Below are 18,418 nucleotides of genomic sequence, written 5' to 3' on the forward strand. Positions count from 1 at the left end.
ACAAAGCATCAGGTCATAGAGTAAATCCTGCTGTAGGCTTCCCACCCATGTCCTCATGGCAAGGCAAAATGGCAGAAGGCTTTGAAACAGTTGGCTAATCCTTTATAAATCAACACTCAGCATCCCCCCCCCCTTAATTATTTACCCAAGGGAAATGAAAATTTATATTCACGCAAAAACCTGGTCAGCAGCTTTATTCATACTCTTAAAAACCTGAATATAACCCAAATGTCTTTCAGCAGGGAAGTGGGTAAACAAAATACACCACATTCACATAAAACAGCCAGCACCACTCAGCAGCCAAAGGGATGAATTATTGATAGGGGTGCAGAGCGGATGAACCCATGTGCACTTGGCTAAGCACAAGAAGTAGGACCTCAGGGATGCAGGCTGCATAATTTTATTTGCATGACATTCTTGGGGCACAAGGAAAGCTAAAGGGACAGAGAACAGATCAATTATTGCCCAGGGTTAGGAATGGGAAAGGAGTAGAGTGTGTGTGTGTGTGTGTGAGAGAGAGAGAGAGAGAGGGGGGGGGGATGGGGAAGACAGACCAGACAGGCAGACAGACAGAGAGACAGAGACAGAACTAGAGACAGAGAAGGGGGAGGTGGGAGAGAGAGGGAGACAGACGGAGAGATGGAGAGAGAGAGAGAGAGAGAGTATGCGCGCGTGCGTGCGTGCGTGCGTGCGTGCGTGCGTGCATGCATGTGTGTGTGTGTGTGTGTGTGTGTGTGTATGTGCGCGCATGTGCGAGCGTTGGTGTGTGTTGACAGAATTGCTTATATCATGGTCTATGCCAGATGTTATACTTTCTAAAACATATAAAATCTAAACAATACAAAGAGTGAATTTATGTGTGGCAATTTGAAAAGTTATGGGTGATAATAAATAAAAGGGTAAAAGCAAATTTACAATTACTTTCTAGGATAATCGTCATGAAATTCATACCCCTTGACTTTATTTTCCCATTTTTAGATTATTCACAGAAAAGCAATCAATGGTGTGGTCAGGAATGCTCTTAGCCATTGGTGTTAGCTGGAGAAATTGAAAACCTCTTAATTGTGCAATTAAATTGTGATACATTCCCCATGTATGGGCACTTAATTATGTTACTGAAGGTTAATTACAGATGGATGGTTATTCATCACTGACATGCTATCAGTTTTCTCTATTGACTTGTCTGGTCTAACTTAAAAGTATTGATTTTTCAGTATTAAAAAAAAAATTCAAGCAACTGGAGTTCTTTCTAAAGGTAAACCTCTGACCGAAGCTAGTATAATCCTTCCCACACAGCTTGCTAACTAGCTGTTACTCATGTTTTCAAAATAATTGCAATTCTCCTGGAAGTTTCCCATCTAGGACAAAATTGGGATGAATATCTTTGGCTCAGATCATTTTTCTCTTTGGAATGCCCATTTTTCTCATTTTCATCCATAATAAAAAGTCACATTATATATAAATCGTACTTTGCAATTTTCCAAGTATTATTTCGCATTAGCTCTTTGATCTATCACCAACCCCAATAACATAACCGGGGTTGACAGTCAGTCTCTCTCTGCATTTATTGCACACACTTAGGGCCTGAAGAAATTTAAGTTTTCAAGGTCATGTTTTGGTGGGTGTCAAAGACGATTTGACCAGATGTCACTCCTCCTCATTAAATGGCATGTGTTTGCAATCCCAGAACCTGAGAGGTAGAGACAGGAGAATCAGGAGTTCAAAGTTATCCTTAGCATCTAATGAGTTTTAGGCCAGCTTGAGTTCCATAAGACCCTATCTCAAAAACTGAACACATACACACACACACATACACACACACACACACACACACACACACACACACACACACACACACACACACACACACTATGTACTTTTTACTTTATATTGCACTGTTTATTTTTAATTAACTTTTTAATTAATATATAATTACACCACTTTCCCTTGACCTCCAACATTGCACTGTTTGTTTCAATGTTTCCCTTTTGAAGGCAGACACTGTGTTATAGAGGATGGTTATTTGTTCTCTTATTGTTCATACTCATGTGTCTTAAATTGTTCAGCTTAAAAATAAATACGACTCTTGAGAAACATGGCTTCCACATCAAACAGGTATCCAGAGACCCTATTTTGAGACATTCTACATGCTTTTCTGTGTCTTTTGGACAATATAATTCCCATGTTAAGCCATCCATTGTGTCTAGAAATGGTAGGATATTTTCCGTATTTTTTGTTTTATTGAGATAGGACATCACTGTATAACTCACAGTTGCCTAGAGTTCCTTTTGTAGCCCACACTGTCCTTGAAATCAAGACCCATTTGCCTTAGCTGCTTGTGTTCTAGAGTTACAGGGTGTGCCGCAATGCCTGGGTCAAGTTAAGAGTTTTTATCCTTTATCTACAAACAGGTTTCTAGTCAGTGAACAAACAGGGAATCCTGACCCTTATCTCAGATATAAAAATACAGAAAACAGCTTTAATATGTGTAGGAACTAGACTTATAGAGATATTAAGAGAGAGGGCTGTAGTTCTTGGAATGTTAGCATAGGCCAAGAGCTACATGCTCTGGTTTCCTCGATCATGAGATAGTAGCCTTGGGAAGATATGGAGAACACAGAAAATACTTCCTGCCATTCCATATGTAGAATGCATGGTAAGAAAATGTGAGCATGAAGGCTTAGGATTGGCTGATGCAAGAGCAAGGGCACAGAGGTTAGGCCCCAAACAGACTTGAGTTGGTGGCAGGTCCCTGCCTGCGGTGAGGTGAACTCCAAACCCCTGCATGCTGACTGGTCAGGAAACAGGCACTTGTTTAGGGTTGGATGTAGCTGTGTATGAAATGTGTGGACCGGAGATCTGAGACTGTGACAGGAACCCAGGACAGCAGTTGCCATTGTGCTCCCAACCCAAACAAAGAAGAAAGGTGAAATATAAATCGCTCATTCAGGGACCCTATGCACTTCTCCAGGAAGTCCAACATTGACACATACACATTTCTTTGAGATCAGAAGAAGAAAGATCAAAAGGAATAGTGATTTTTTTGGTAATGTGCATTAACTCCCCAAAAATGTGGCCTGCCAAATGGTGCTAAGTGACATTGAATGGAAACCGTTTACTCTGGGCTCACCTCACCACATTGGGAGCTGTGAGCTCAATGATACCATTTTCAACTTCATAAAAGTTTTTATTTTCTTCAGAATGAAGCCATAGTGTGAAATTTTCAACATTCTCCACACATACGAAAACAGTGCGTACTTCCTCATAAAAATATGTGAACAGTGCGTACTTCCTCATAAAAATATGTGAACAGACCCAAGGAAACCGAAGTTTCGGCACTTGGGCATCATGGTATGTTTTGTGTGCCTCTTTTGGAACGTTTATAGTTTCCTCTTTGAGCCTAGGTTCTGTCCCCCGACTTTGGCAGCTCTTCTCACCTCAAGGCCAACTTGATAAAGCATCTATGTGGCAACCCTTCCATGGACTGGCTCCCACCAGACATAGCCTGTGAAGCTAGAAGACAGTACAGACAGTGTCCTGAGAGGAAAGAGAAGGTCTAGATAACAAATCTGAGAGTGTGGAAGATGGTGCAGGGTCCTGACTCGGGCATGACCTCCAGAGCTCAGTTTCTCAGACCCCAGCTCTCCTATCGAACTTCCATGTACCCTTGCACAGGTATTTAACTTGTGCAAAAGTAGAGGTTCTCGTCTGCCAAAGGGACCGCCCTGTAGAATTGCTGTGAACTCTGACAGTCCATTGTTATTCATTTACAGGCATGGCATGGGTGGGTGATAGGTAGGTGTATGCGGGTATGTGAACATGAGTGCAGTGTCAGAAGACACTCCACGGGAGCTGGAGTTACAGGTGGTTGTGAGTCACCTAGTTCGGATGCTGGGAACTAAACACAGTCCCGTTCCTCTGCAAGAGCAGTGCAGGCCCTTGACAGCTCTCCTCCTGTTTAAATATGTGTGTCATGAAGTTCACTGATATCTACCATGCTTGTGTTTACTTTTATTAAGGCCTCGGGGGCAACGGATTGCATTATAGTGCTGGGGGTTTTCTACATGCTCAAAGTGTTGGCTGCTGTCTCGATAGTATTGTAAGCATCAGGACTGGGAATGGCTTAGGTAGAAGGGCTTCTCAAGGGCATCTTGCCTGCTTCACTGTGTTAAGTTTTAGCCACTTCTGGCCTTCATAAGCACATTCACCTTGAAAATATCTTTTGTTCATTTATTATCATTTCTTACCTGAAATGTTATCATTTTAGCATTTCTTTTGGGGTATCTTCTGGATTCATTTTAGACTTAGTTCTCTCTTTCTCCTTTTATGATCAATGTTTAGCATTTCATTGTTTTTATTTTGCAAACCAGCTTATATAGCCTTTTATATTTTCCCATGGTTTTCATGCCATCTTCTGCATCATAACTGTTTGGTTGACCCTCTGTATTTTCCCAATGGGCTCTGCTTTACCCACTCTCAATTTTGTTTTCTTTTTCCTGACTTACCTTTTCTATTTTTGAAACCGTTGTCCTATCCATCCCATGTTACTTGGACCATGTAATCAAGGCATCTTCTTCATTGGGCCAAGTCTCTGCTTTATTCCTTTAATGAGTGGCCTGACAATAAATTCTCCAGACTCCCTTCCCTATGCCTTGCTGTCAGCTGAAAAATGCAAAGAAAAAGGCACTCCCAGGATGTGAACCAGTAGACAACACATTAGAATGGATAAGACTATATCTAGCCCATGATGTCTTACAGAGCTAATTACAGGCTTAGCTTAGACACTAGGTGTAAAATTTTAAAAATCCAAGTTTTAAACTGCCCTGTGCTTTAGGTATAGCAATAGTGCTAACTAAACAGTGATGATAATGTGGCTAGTCAAGAAAGCACTACGGGTAATAGGAATGGCTGCCTGAGCTCACTATAAGCGTCCCTAAATGTTAGCCTCATTACTACTTCCACATCGCTGTTGACATGTCATCATTATTACTATTATTAGTAGCATCACACCATGAAGTTTCTTTGTTCCTCTCTCTGTGTATGTAAAGTGGGTGTACACGGACGTGTTAACTTCTGAAACAGGCAAGCACAAGGCCCAGTCATATTGCTGATGATTTTAGAATGTCACAAATAAGATCTACTTCCCGCCCTGAGCTTTGGCTCCATATTTTATTGCATTGAAATATAAGCATTTCCTTATCTGATTAGGATCCTGGTCTAGAAGTGGCCAGAGGCAACTTGAGTTTCGGGAGGTAACATTTAGATTTAAAATATGGAATTAAACACAGATGTATTCCATTTAATTTGTTCTGGAAAGTCTGCTGATAGTGTGCTCTATTGTTGGCAAGCATTTAATCAGCATTTATTGGCATTCTTTTCGGAGATTTAAGTAGGTCATAAAAATTTTATGACATGTAGAGTATTTTTGATAATGGCTTCAATATTTTCTATAGATGGTACAGTAGTATACAAGTAGAAACATCAATAGAATAGCTACCGAGCATCATTTCTGGGAGAGGAAAGTAGCTCACAGTTGACATGATAACCAAATGCCTGCCTGTGTTTCAAATCATACTGCATATTTAATGGGGATATTTCCTGCTGTTTTTCCTTTTCTTTTATTGGTTTGAACACACTTGTAATCTAGGTTGCAAAACTAAGAATTTTATGCTATGTTATTTACTTGTTTATTATCATAAAAAGGGGGCATTAGAGCTGTGACACAAGAATTTGAATAGAGCCGGGCGGTGGTGGCGCACGCCTTTAATCCCAGCACTCGGGAGGCAGAGCCAGGCGGATCTCTGTGAGTTCGAGGCCAGCCTGGGCTACCAAGTGAGTTCCAGGAAAAGGCGCAAAGCTACACAGAGAAACCCTGTCTCGAAAAACCAAAAAAAAAAAAAAAAAAAAAAAAGAATTTGAATAGAACATATTTATGTGTTAAATATATTCATCTAATCAAACAAAAAAAAACAACTATTTTTTTGGTAACTATTATAGTGTTCTGTTTAGAATAGTTTCTTACTTGGTGGCCACAGAGAACTTTCAGTAAACTATTTGCAATTTATCATTGGGTAGTATATATACTGGAACTGGAACATAAAAATTCTTAACTAATAGCTAATGCTGAATCCAGGTATGGTTATGGATGGATATCTGTAACCCAAGCTATTCAGAGAACTGAGGCAGGAAGATCCCAGGTTAGAATCCAGCCTATGCAACTTAGCGACAATCTGTACCCAAACAGTAATTAAAAAATAAAATAAGTCAGTGATGTTATTCAATGTCACTGTACTGAGAATCAGGCAAGAACACAATCTTTGCATATATTGGCATATTTGGGAGCCAATGTTTAATCTAAATGCTTTTATTTAATTTCCAGGGATCGAGGGAAAAGACAATCAAGAGGTTACTGGAAACTTGGCATTAAGTTTGAAGTGATGAAAATATTTTTAATGTACACCACTGTGAATGATCTGAAAAACACCAGGTTGTTTGCTTAAAATAGTTAATTTTATAGAATTTCATCATATTAAATTTCTATTAGTGAGTGATTAGATCAAAAGAGTCCCAGACCCTATATAGATTGGGAAGTCTCCTCAGAAGTGACAGTGTAGTCTTGTTCAACATTGATTCCAGGGAATTTGGTGAAGGCTGGGAGTCATTTTGTATTCTCCTTGAAAAATGAATTCAATCTTGCTCTAACATACCTCTGTTTTATCATGATATTAAATTATCAGAGCTTATGAATACTCAGCGTTCATGGGTTGGCTTCTCTTCCATAAGTTGCTGCATTTTCCACACATACCTGGAGTCAGCTGATCTCACTCATCCATCTAAGAGACAATATACAAGAGATCTTGAATGCTTCTCCCTCTATGGCTTAATATGCTCAATGGGAGTATGAGCACATGGACCTAGGTGGGGGTGAGGTTTTCAGGTTCAGATGCTTTCATGGGATTTTGAAGGGTTTATTAGTTCATTGTATCAACAAAATGGGTTAGATTATTATAAATATCTCTGTCATTCATGTGAGCCCATTGAAACACTGTTTGTACCCAATAGAAAGGTAAAGCTAGTGTGTTCCATGGTTACAAGATAGAAACTGAGATTTATCGAATGAAAAGACCCTTTGTCTATTGGTATGCATGTGTGTGAGTGGGTGTGCATGTGTGTTAACCATTTTGCAAATAACATCTTGTAAGGGCCCTTCTTTTTGAGAGACTGCTATGTGTTATACCACTTTTTAGGTGTGTTGTCTAAGTAATCCATCATCCTTGGGGTCTCCTAGAAAATTGATGTTCTTATTTCATTATTAGAATGAGATAATGGAAAGTAAAGGAAGTTGAGTGGTCTTGAGAGGTCAATTGTTGCTGGTAGCTACAATTCTCTTTCCAAAACTCACTTGACTAGGACACATTGCTGCTAGAATGCCCTGTGTGACTTTTCTTTAGTGATGTTGCTTACATGAAAATACATGCGATTTGCAGGGACACCTTCTGACCACTGGTTTGGTTTCCTTAAAGCCACGCTGATCTGATTGTTCATAGATCTGCATTAGCTTTCAAGGACAGTCTATCAGAATGTTGCTGGGTATATTGTCATTGCACTGCACCAGTAATAGGTGTATCAGTTCACGAGACAGCTTTGTTTTAGAAAGTGTATGAGAACCTGAAGTGAAGGATGAGGGTCATGAATGTATGATGGCTAGAGAGGAGGTCAAATTTGGATCATGAGAAGGTGGAGCACCTGGGAGTTTAAAGAAGGTGGGTAAGTGAAAATGTGTGCACCCATTTTCATTATCCATTAGAACATAATGGCAAGTAACTGTCCCAGTGTATGGGTTTTCATCTTGGGGATGACCGGCATTGTCTGCCTTCCAAACAACTTTATTTTCCTGACTCTGTGCATTTTGGGGTGCTCCCCTCTCCTGAGGCACCCTCCCCTCATTGTCTGTGATCTTTGCCTATCTCTGCTTCTTGTTAAAAGCGTATCATGACAGTGCCTAACTCCAACAGGTTCTCTGTCATGAATCCCGACAGTGTTTTCTGTCTGCATCATTTAATTGCTACTTGCTTTCAGACTCAGTTTAATTTTGCATGTCCGCAGCTCACCTGGAGCATGAACATGAGCTCTGTGGAGGTTCATTACACTGAACCTGCATTTTTATTCCATCCCTGTCACCGCCCTTAGTTTCCACCCCTTGAATAATAGCCAATTTCATAATTCTTAAATATAATGTTTTCTTAAAGCACAGTAAAAAAAAAATATGCCATTTATTTTAGAGAGACATTTCTTAAAAGGAGGCTGTGTGGTCATTGATGTACTATTGTGGTAGAGTACTATATCCCATTTGTTTCCTGGGAAATTTCTGATGTTCACTCACACTGTCAATATCCTGTTAAGGCAGTCAGTTCTAACAGCACTCCTGTGTTTAACCCACTACTGCTCAATGCACCGTCCACCTCTTCCACATTTCATAAGATTTCTGTATCTCTTATTCCTGGAAATGTTCTTTGCAAACCATTACTTTAGAAAGCTTTGTGTTACAATTATGCTAATCATATTCACAAGAGTGGGAATTAAATTTTGATTAGATGTAGGTTAGGTTGCCCCCATCCCCCGGCCTGCTGGCTTCTGCATGTGGGAATGAGGTGCCCCCGATGACTTCCTGCATGTGTGTATGTGTGTGTGTGTGTGTGTGTGTGTGTGTGTGTGTGTGTGTGTGTAGGGGGTGGGTACACTGTGTGGACTCAACCTGAAAATAGATTGAGACCAAAAAGAGAATGATTGGAACCAAGCTTTCAGCTTGATTATCTGCTGGAATCTCTATTACTTCTCATAATATGCTTGAAAAATTTTATTTGTACCTCAAGGGCAATGAGCCTGGCCTCATTTACAAATATGAATGCAGATATTCACCACACACTGTCTTCTCCTTGAGGCAGGCTTCCTGTCAGCTTGTTTTATTCACTTCTTTAGAAAGGGATATCCACCTCCAGGGGATTAGACATAGCATAGATAATGGGATAATGGAAGCTTAGGAATTAGAGGTTTAGCTGTGAGACCCAATTGTTCCAGGGGTAGTCATGAGCCCGTTTTCCACTCTGACCCTCTGACTCTCTGACTTCTTATCTGTGAACTGATATACAACATTCCGACCCCCATGAGCTTCTCCTAAGGGTCCTCTGACAAATGTGTGATGTATGCAAAATACGTAGGCTACACCAAGGAGGTACTGGATAAATACTCATGTCCTTGGCACTTATTCTCATGCGTCAGACTCATCACAACAGGAAGATTCCAAACTGTAAAGTTACTCAGACAAAACTGTCTGTCTCCTATAGCTGTCATCCCACATTTTATGTTGTTATTTCAAATAATAAATGATGCCTTTATTCTTTGTGTCCTCTGTTTATGAGGAGACTGTGAATGGATAGAGAGGAGAAGAAGAGAATTATTATATCTAAGGAATTTGTCATAATGATAAATAAACAACCCCAAAGTGGTTTTTTTTCAAGAAACCATTGTTATCTTTTGAGATATGAAAAGTAACTTAGATGATCCCATTTTTCTGACCATCAGCTCGTTGTTAAGCACTATCCTGCCTTGTTCTAAAAGTTACAAAAATTGTAGTAGGATATGATATCAAAGGATTGTCAATGTTATTTACAGAGGGACACTAAAGACCCAGTGTCAATAGCAAAACTGGTACTCTTTGATATTTGGTATGTTTTGTACCTTGGTTTTAAGCACAGTTATTATTTATTTGGAAGTTGTCTGGATTATTACCAAATGTGTTAGGAAGGACCTGAGCCTGGCTTTCAACTTTTGTCAACATTGTCTGCAATTTCAGCCACAGGCCTTTCCACTATAATTAGATTATTTATTCCTTGGCACAAAGAAGAAAAATCATATGGTAATCTTGCTAGATATTAGATATTTCGAGGTAAATGCACTGGAAAGAGAACTGGGGTGATGAAACTCTCCTTTAGGGAGTGGATTATGATGGTTGGCATCAATTGTGATGTTCAGAGCACCCTGGTCTCCACTTTGAAGATGAGTGAACATTTTCCATATAGCTGCCATTAGCATGTCAGTCATATTTAGCTCCAGCCATCCATGGCTAAATTGTTTCTAGAAGAAGCCAACTTTGTCCCTATAAAGAATGACAAATGAGAATCTGGCCGTATTATCTACTTTGTAAATATCATATTACTTCTTGACAGATTTTCCTTGACATGAACATTATAGATAGCTGAAGGTACCTCCATATTTATACTTCATGGCTTGGACATCTACTGAAGGTTTCCAAGACAAAGTAGGATAATAGAGAAAGCAACAGACCAGTGAATTCCTTGGACTGGCCTCAGTTTTCATCACTAAGAAACTGTCTCTAACTCTTTGGTTATAGGAGAAGAAGTATCAGGGAGTCTCTGCCCAGTGCCTCCTCCTCCTGAACGGATGGCTTGTGATATTCCCTGCCGAATGGACTGTGTGGTGAGTGAGTGGACGGTGTGGTCATCTTGCTCCCAGTCCTGCTCAAATAAAAACGCAGATGGCAAACAAACCAGGTCGCGGACTGTCCTGGCTTTGGCTGGAGAAGGTGAGTGAGAGATTCAGTACCTCACTGAAAGTTTTGTTATTGAATAAGTGTCTGCGACATTCTCGTCATGCATGGTGATCTCTGCTCTTTAAATGCATTAGCCATTTCTTTTCCACACATGCTTTCTTTTCTGTGAGACCTCTGTTTTATCTATGCAGGGCTTACCTTTCCACAGAAATGGCTTTAGTCCAAACTCTCAAATGTCCCAGTCTAATGAATTAGTTACTCTGTTTATTCCACTGCTTACAGAAAGGAGCAAAGTATGGTCACACATCCAGGCTCCAGTGCCTTATACAACTGGGAATATAATTGGACCAATCTGGTATAAAGAGTTCCAAAGCAGGAATTAGGAGACCTGGCTTTCCCACAAACAACTGCCAATAGCACCTGGAAGATACTTATCTGTGACCTGGTTTCCTTTTCTAGAATACTTAGTGCTAGGGGTCAGGGAGAGAACATGAAAGTCATGAAAATAGCTTTGAAGAAGGTAAAAGGTGCTGTGGGGATGTGAACAGCAACTTCAGAACAAATTAAAGCAGCGTTCATTCCCATCCTTCCCAGCAATGGACTCTGTCCCCAGATAGATGCCATTCCTTTCATGTCCTCCCTCTGCTGCCTCAGTCTTTGGCTCCGTCAGAGGAGCAGGACTGTGGGACCCCAGCTGTGAGTAACATCTTAAACAAGATTTCAGCTCTGTGATCATGAGAAATAGGGCTAGGGTCATAGTAAAGAGAACTTCGTTATCTGGACGTGCAACTGCTTTTATACATCCTGCCTTTGTTTTTTTTCTAGAATGAAGGGGGAAAGATTAGTATTAGAATAAAAATAACAAAATGAAGGCTATGCATCTGGGCTATTTTGTCCCACTGAATAAAACATTGTGGTGTGTGGATTAGTAGGGAAAGATCAATACTTCAGAGACACACTGCTTCTTACATTGGAATAAAAATGTAAAAGAATAGATAGTAATGAAGTTTGGTTATCTGATTCAGCCAAGGGTTTAAAGGTGAACATCTGCCTGGTCTGCCTGCCAGGGCAGAGTGGGTTGTCAGAACTATTTCAGGATTTAAGATGAGCTTTCTCTTGCCAGATTTTAATACATGCCTTGGATTTCTCAACTCACAGTAAAATGCTTCATGGAAGATAAGCACTTTAAAAGTGGCACTCTGAGAAACATAGCATCTTCCTTAAGAAAGGGAATTATGTACAGTGTACACTTGACATAATATCACTCCAAGGTCATAGCCTATTCCATGTCACCAATTCACATTTGTATAGTGTGCATTTGACATAGTGTCACTCCAAGGTCATGGGCTAGTCTATCTCATTGATTAGCTTATGCAAACAAAATAATATCCAAAGAAAAGCTGTTTTTTTTGGAGTTCATATCAGAGATGTATACTCCATAGGTGGATATTAGACCAAATTAATTTTATATTCTGCTGGACATGCACCTGCTGCCCATAAATTGGGAGACAAGAACGTACCACTCTCCATCAGCTGTGGCACAGGAAATGGATATCTGATCTTAGTGTCAGAAGCACCCAGTAGGTTAGGTCTCCAGGTCACAGAAAAACAAAAGCAAGAATGACATCATCATCATTAATGGTTTCTTTCTCATTTAAAATTTTCACAGGTGGGAAGCCCTGCCCTAGTAGTCAGGAACTCCAAGAGTACCGCCTGTGCAATGATCACTCCTGTACACAGCTCTACTGGGAGACATCTGCTTGGGGCCCCTGCTCTGAAAATACTCTGGTGACTGCCCTCAATGTGACCATTGGCTGGAATGGAGAAGCGACATGTGGGGTGGGCATTCAGACACGGAAAGTCTTCTGTATCAAGAGTCATGTGGGACAAGTAATGACCAAAAGGTACCTCTAGCCTTCTGCTAAAAGTGCATATGATCATTTTATAATTGAATATTTTTAGTAGAAAGTGATTATCAAACAAATGATAGGCCTAGGTTGTGCTAGAGTAACAAGAATCTTTGTTGTTCTTTGAAAAATCTTTATTTATTTTAATTTATTCATGTGTCCATGTGTGTGCATGCACACATGTACAGGTGTCTATAAAGGCTGGAAGAAGGCATCAGCTTTCCTGGAGCAGGGGTCATGGTGGTTGGGGGCCATTCTACTTGAGTTTTGGGAAGCAAACCCTGGTTTTCTTGAAAAGCGGCACATGCTCTTAACCATCAAGCCATCTCTCCAGACTCTGTTCTTGTTACTCAATCATCTAAGATTAAGGCATATACTGCAAGGTTAAGCATATTCAATAATATGCACCAGAAGTGCATTTATGATGTATGCATTAGTCAATGAAAAACTAAGTCATCTCTACAAACAGGAAGTAAATTTGAGTAATCAAACATATTTTCTAGGGCCGACCTCTGTGTCTTTGGCTCTTCTCAAATCTTACAGAGTTTAGGCCAACCGGGAACGTGGGTTTGTACTTTGAAGGGTGATGTTTTACTATTGTTTGGACTCCCAGGTCTCTTCTACCATTGACATTTTGGTCTGCGTAATCTGCGTTCCTTAGTTGACTATAGTTGTGTGTTTTCTGTATCCTCTGTAATGGTGATATATATTTTTTAAAGGTAAGAGGGATATATTGACATGGGAGCTGGGACACAGATTTTAAAAACCATGTCAAGAAATATTTCAAGGGATGATAAGAAAGAAGAAATTGGCTGGAGAAGTCCAGTGGGAAAGTTTCATCTCGGCCACTACCTCTCGCTCAGATTCTGATGCTGGAAAGAGAATTTAAGGTCCTATGCTGTGTTCAGAGGTGGGGTGGTTGACCTATCCTCAGAAATTCCCTTATAGCTGTACTAGAAGACCCCACTCTGACCACAGGAGTGCTGAGTCACCACAGTGTGCTGGTCAAAGCTTTGGTATATTGACATCAGCTTGGCAAGTCAGCATTCCCCTGGGAAATGGGAATTTTCAGTCTAGTGAAAGAAACTCCTTTCTCAATCCTCTTAGTGCATGAACTTAGAGGTGCTGCAGTCCGGTGGTAAAAGCAGGGGCATTGAACGAAGCTAATGCTCACAGAGATGCAGAAACATTTGCAGCACAAATGTGGGCAATATTCCGCCCAGCCCCCCTCACTACACCCTTGCCCTTTCTGGTAATACAGGCAAATTGATTTGCCCATCTGATGGATTCAGGGCATTGTATGCCTATTGTGTCAGCTCAGACCCTTGAGTAGCTAGCTTCATTCTCGGCATCACGGTGAAGGGCTGTGCCATTCGACACTGCTACAGAAGATGCACCGACCGTGTATGAGGGAAACCACAGGAGCTAAAGTTAAGGGAACAAAACTGCTTATCCTAGAAAGAGTGCTGACAGGACAGATGTGGCCCACCACTGGACCCATGAAACATCAGAATAAACACAGACATAAAAACAGAGCTTAAGTATAGGGTAACCCCAATATGGCATGTAGCACATTTTTCCTTGTTTTATGAAGAGGAATTTTAATAGGCTTGGAGTCTGGTCTCTCTTCTATAAGTTTTCAGCTCTTAACTACAGCTGGAAAAATCCACTTAATGTTAAGGTAATTTTTTTCTTTTTTCTTTTTTTTTTTTTTTTTTTTTTTCAAAAGGACTTTAGAATTGAGTCTCACATCTACTAAGTAAGTTATGACCACATACTAAATAAGGCATTACATGGACAAGAAAAGTTGAGCTGTAAGTTGAGCCTTCATGGTCCTCTAATATCCCATAATTACTTAGAATAAAAGCCAAATGTTAAATGTCATAGTTAGAATTGCTGTCAGCTTGACACAACATAAAGGCACTCGAGAAGGAAGTCTCAGTTCAGGAATTCCCCAGATCAGAATGGCTTGTGGGCGTGTCTATAGGGATCTGGCTTGTTTCTTCATTGATATAGGGGACCCAGCCCACAGTGGGCAGCACCATTCCCTGAGCTGATGGCCTTGGGCTGTATAAGAAAGCTCGCTAAACATCAGCCTGAGAGTGATTCGTCAGAGAGCGCTCCTCCATGGTTTCTTCTTCAAATTCTTTCTTGGACTCCTGCCCTGACTTCCCTCAGTATTGGACATGGAAGTGAGACCTAATAAACCATTTCCTCTGCTAAGTTGCTTTTGGTTGAGTGTTTCCTCACAGCAACAAAGATGAAACATTAACATAAAGATGCTTTGTGGTTAAAATAAATCACAATACTAAAAGTTTACAGCTTAAAGAATAATTTATAAAGCAGTATGTGTTCTTTTGTAAACTTGTAAATGACACTACACAATATCAGTTCAGTGAATAATCTCCAGTTTTGCTACAGTTTTTCAGGCCAAAAGCCACTTCCATAGGTGTCTCACCAGCAGACAGACACAGAGCATTGGAGGATTGTTAATGCTAGTTACTTTATGCATTGTCAATGAAGGTGTAAAACTAACAATAAAGTTTGCGTTCTTACTGTATGCCTCTAAACCATCCCGCTAAATACAAGCAGCCTACATTGGCTTTAGTAAATTGACTTAATTAAAATTCTTGGGGTCAATCACATTAAATAAGAAGATGGTATTCCAGTGGAATGCCCTGTGAGATTACCAGCAATAGAAATTATGCTTTATCCTGTCCTTTCCAGAAATGCATACACTTATGTTCTTTTTAGTGTGATTGCCCATGTCAACACAGACAGATCTCCCTGTCACTTGTGAACTCCTTCAGGTAGGATGGGGGCTAGAGATAGAAAGGAAGAATAATGTTTGCTGAGGAAAATTTTGGGATAGAGAATGAATACACTAAAGTGATGTGTTTTGTCCCTAACTCCCTGACCAAGAGACAAAAAGTTTTTCTTCCTACATTGCTGAGTCTGTTTGTTTTGCATGTGATTGTGTAGGTGAGAATGTTACCATTGTATGAGTAATAAAACTGATCATATCAGAAAATGAGAACCAGCCGGTGTACTACCGAACCAGAAGTCATAGCTCACATGGATATTTCTGGGGTTTTGTTTCATTATTCAATGCTTTCCAGTTGTAAAGTTTAAAAAAAAAAAATAACAAAGATTAAAAACACAAAGTCCAAGCCTTCCAAAGCTCCTGATAAGCATTTCCTGCCTTTACTGTGAAAATATCTGGCATTTGTGTGAGATATAGTAAAAAAAAAATCACTGTGTTTAAACATCTAGTATATAAAACATTGGCAGATAGGTCCCATCCAGCTGAGTGAGATGAATACAGCCGCTGCTGGGTCGGATGAGTGATTCAGGAGATGGGCACAGAGCATGCAACATGATGAGAGACATCGTGAAAACTGGCAGGGCTCCTTAGCTCCAACTGATGTTCTTCATGTCGGTATAGAGCTACAACCTCCATGATCAGAGTAAAAGACTATGTGTGCAGAACCTCACAGAATAAGTCTAAGGGAATGGATGTATAAAATGAAACTCGTGTGCCTGATATCAAGAGCACAGCCATTCAGAGCACCATCTGTGTACACTGGTAGGAAGTGTAGTTGTCCCCAAGGATGGCATGGCAAGGAGCCATGCTTTTTCTGCTAACTGAACAGTGAACTCACGTCTTCCTGGGTTTTGAGGCTGTGCTTTCAACTTGGAAATAGCTAGAGGAAATAGCCAATGACCCGCTGACAGTTACTCTTTATATTGAGCCTAGGACCTAGCGTTTTAAATATATACGACAGAATTCTGTCACCAAGGCAATCAGAACTAGTGGTATGCACCGTGTGTTATGTGTAGAACATACATATGTAAGTTACAACATAAACATTATCAACTTTTGGTGTGGTCAGTCATGGAGGTAGTGTAGAAAATGAACCTTGGAGTTTTCCCAGGCAGAGAATACCAGAGCTGTTTGTAGACAATGATGATATTTTGAAACCCTGATAGGAAATTTATGGAAATTGGAAATGAGATCAAGTGTGAAGTCTTACACAACATGCTCATAAATAGAAGGAAGTTGAGCCCTAGAGGAAAAGGTAAAGCTTGCTGGGAGAAGAAAATAACAAAAACACAATTTCATAGTCAGGAGAATAGTTGACATTTTTCGGATCAGGCAGCACGTGCCCTTTCAGGGCATCTCTCAGCCTGGTTCCATAAAGCACTGCACCTAGGCCTAGCCCTCTGAGAGAGGGGTTGGCAGTGTTGCTCTTGTTCCCCAAGAGTAGAGCATAGGGAATATGTCCACCTTAGAGAGGGCCGGCATCACTCCCAGTAACCACATGACGAATGAATCTTCCAGAGTCAACAGGAAGGATGCTACCATTTCCCCAGGAGAGATTAACACTGATTCCTGTTTGAATGGCCAGAGTCCCTGCAGTATAGGCACCCTGTACAGAAAGCTTGAAGGTCAGCACCACGGATACTATTCTTTGAATGCCTAGGTGGGTCTGAGCCCTACTTCTGTGTTCCACAGAACGCAGAAGAGCAGGTATTACTGGAGACACTCCAGCCATGTTTAGACATTACTTGGCTGCCAGCTCTGGGACCCAAGAGGCAGCAAATGGGGTTAGGATAAATGGCAGTTCACTTTATTTTTATTAGACCTCAGAGTATGAATAAAAGTCCTGGGAATGATTTCAGTGTTTTTTACTGTCTGACTAAGGTAGGGTATAAATTTTCCTTACTGGAGTGGGTTGTTTCAATGACACTATATCCTTATAAAGAACCTCTTCCTCCTACTGATTTGCTCATTGAGCAAATCCATTTCATAATGGTTTGTTTGAATTAATGATGATTAATAATAATGCACTAATAAGAATTCTTTTATTATTTATTACTCATTATTTTCTGTGTGCATGTACATTTTTCACTGTAATTTATTTTTTTATCAGAGTATTACATACTACATAGAGTTAAACAATACATAAGGATCGTTAGTGGAATGCAGTCAATCCCCAACCATTCCCTATTCTACACCTCATTCTCATAAACACAACCTCCTTTTCAGCTGGTGTCTCATATCTTTCTCTTGGCTGTGTAAGAATGCACCTAGCTCATCAATAGAAATATGAGAGGCAGGTAGTGAGCACCCAGCTTTTCTCTCCTCCTTCTGTGTCACTGTATCTTGTCAGCTTGTCTGTCTGCACTATTCCTCCATGTCCCCATGAACAAACACATGATTCCACTCCCAGTCCTCTTCTCTCTCTGACGTTTCCCTCTTCATTTTAAATGAAATGTTTTTTTTCTATATCATCCATGTGATGTTTTTGTTTACAATTGAAAACTCATCTGTTCATTAGTGCCCATCAAAGCAATGACTCCTAGACTCTCTTACCAGGACCTTCATGACCCTCTTCCTGATGGGGTATTCTGCCAGTAACTTGCATTTACGCTTTTGGTTAATAGTTTTGGAACCTTTGTCTTCATCAGTTTGAGCTGCTATAATAAAAATTGCCACAAGCAGTGACCACAAGAAACAGAGCATTATTTCTCACAGTCTTGGAGGGTAGGAGTCTCAAGATGACAGTCTGGTCAGGGTACAATAAGGGACTCTTTCTAATTTTCAGTGGACTACTCACTGTGTCTTCACATGGGGATGAGCAAGGAGAGGGAACAAGCTTGCTCATGTCAGGGGGCAAGTCCTTTTGTGAGGGCTTAGCTCCCATAAACCATGCACATCCTAAAGACCTCACTCAAGCACTATCACTTTGAAGGTCAGGATCTCAACATGTGAGTTGAGAGAAACTCAAACTTGCCATCCAAAGTGCATTAGTTATTTTTCTCATCACTAGGACAAAAATACTTCACACAACTTAAGGACGGAGGTATTATGTAGAGTGATAGCTCCAAGCAACCATGTCCACTGTGGCAAGGAAGGGTCAGAGTGGAAGGCTACTGC

General features: G+C 40.5%; 1 protein-coding gene across 2 annotated transcripts in view; it reads left to right on the forward strand.

Annotated features, from left to right (window-relative positions):
• Positions 1-18,418, forward strand: part of Thsd7b (thrombospondin type 1 domain containing 7B) — an 831,070-nt gene that overhangs the window by 448,895 nt on the left and 363,757 nt on the right. For both annotated transcript variants that reach the window (XM_052736826.1, XM_052736827.1), the window contains exons 8-9: positions 10,412-10,603; positions 12,240-12,474. In XM_052736826.1, the coding sequence (XP_052592786.1) occupies positions 10,412-10,603; positions 12,240-12,474 (427 nt within the window). The remainder of the gene's footprint in view (positions 1-10,411; positions 10,604-12,239; positions 12,475-18,418) is intronic.

The sequence above is a fragment of the Peromyscus californicus genome, unplaced genomic scaffold (genome assembly GCF_007827085.1).
Source record: "Peromyscus californicus insignis strain IS unplaced genomic scaffold, ASM782708v3 Scaffold_14__1_contigs__length_90479793_seg_2, whole genome shotgun sequence".
In the NCBI taxonomy this organism is placed as follows: domain Eukaryota; kingdom Metazoa; phylum Chordata; class Mammalia; order Rodentia; family Cricetidae; genus Peromyscus; species Peromyscus californicus.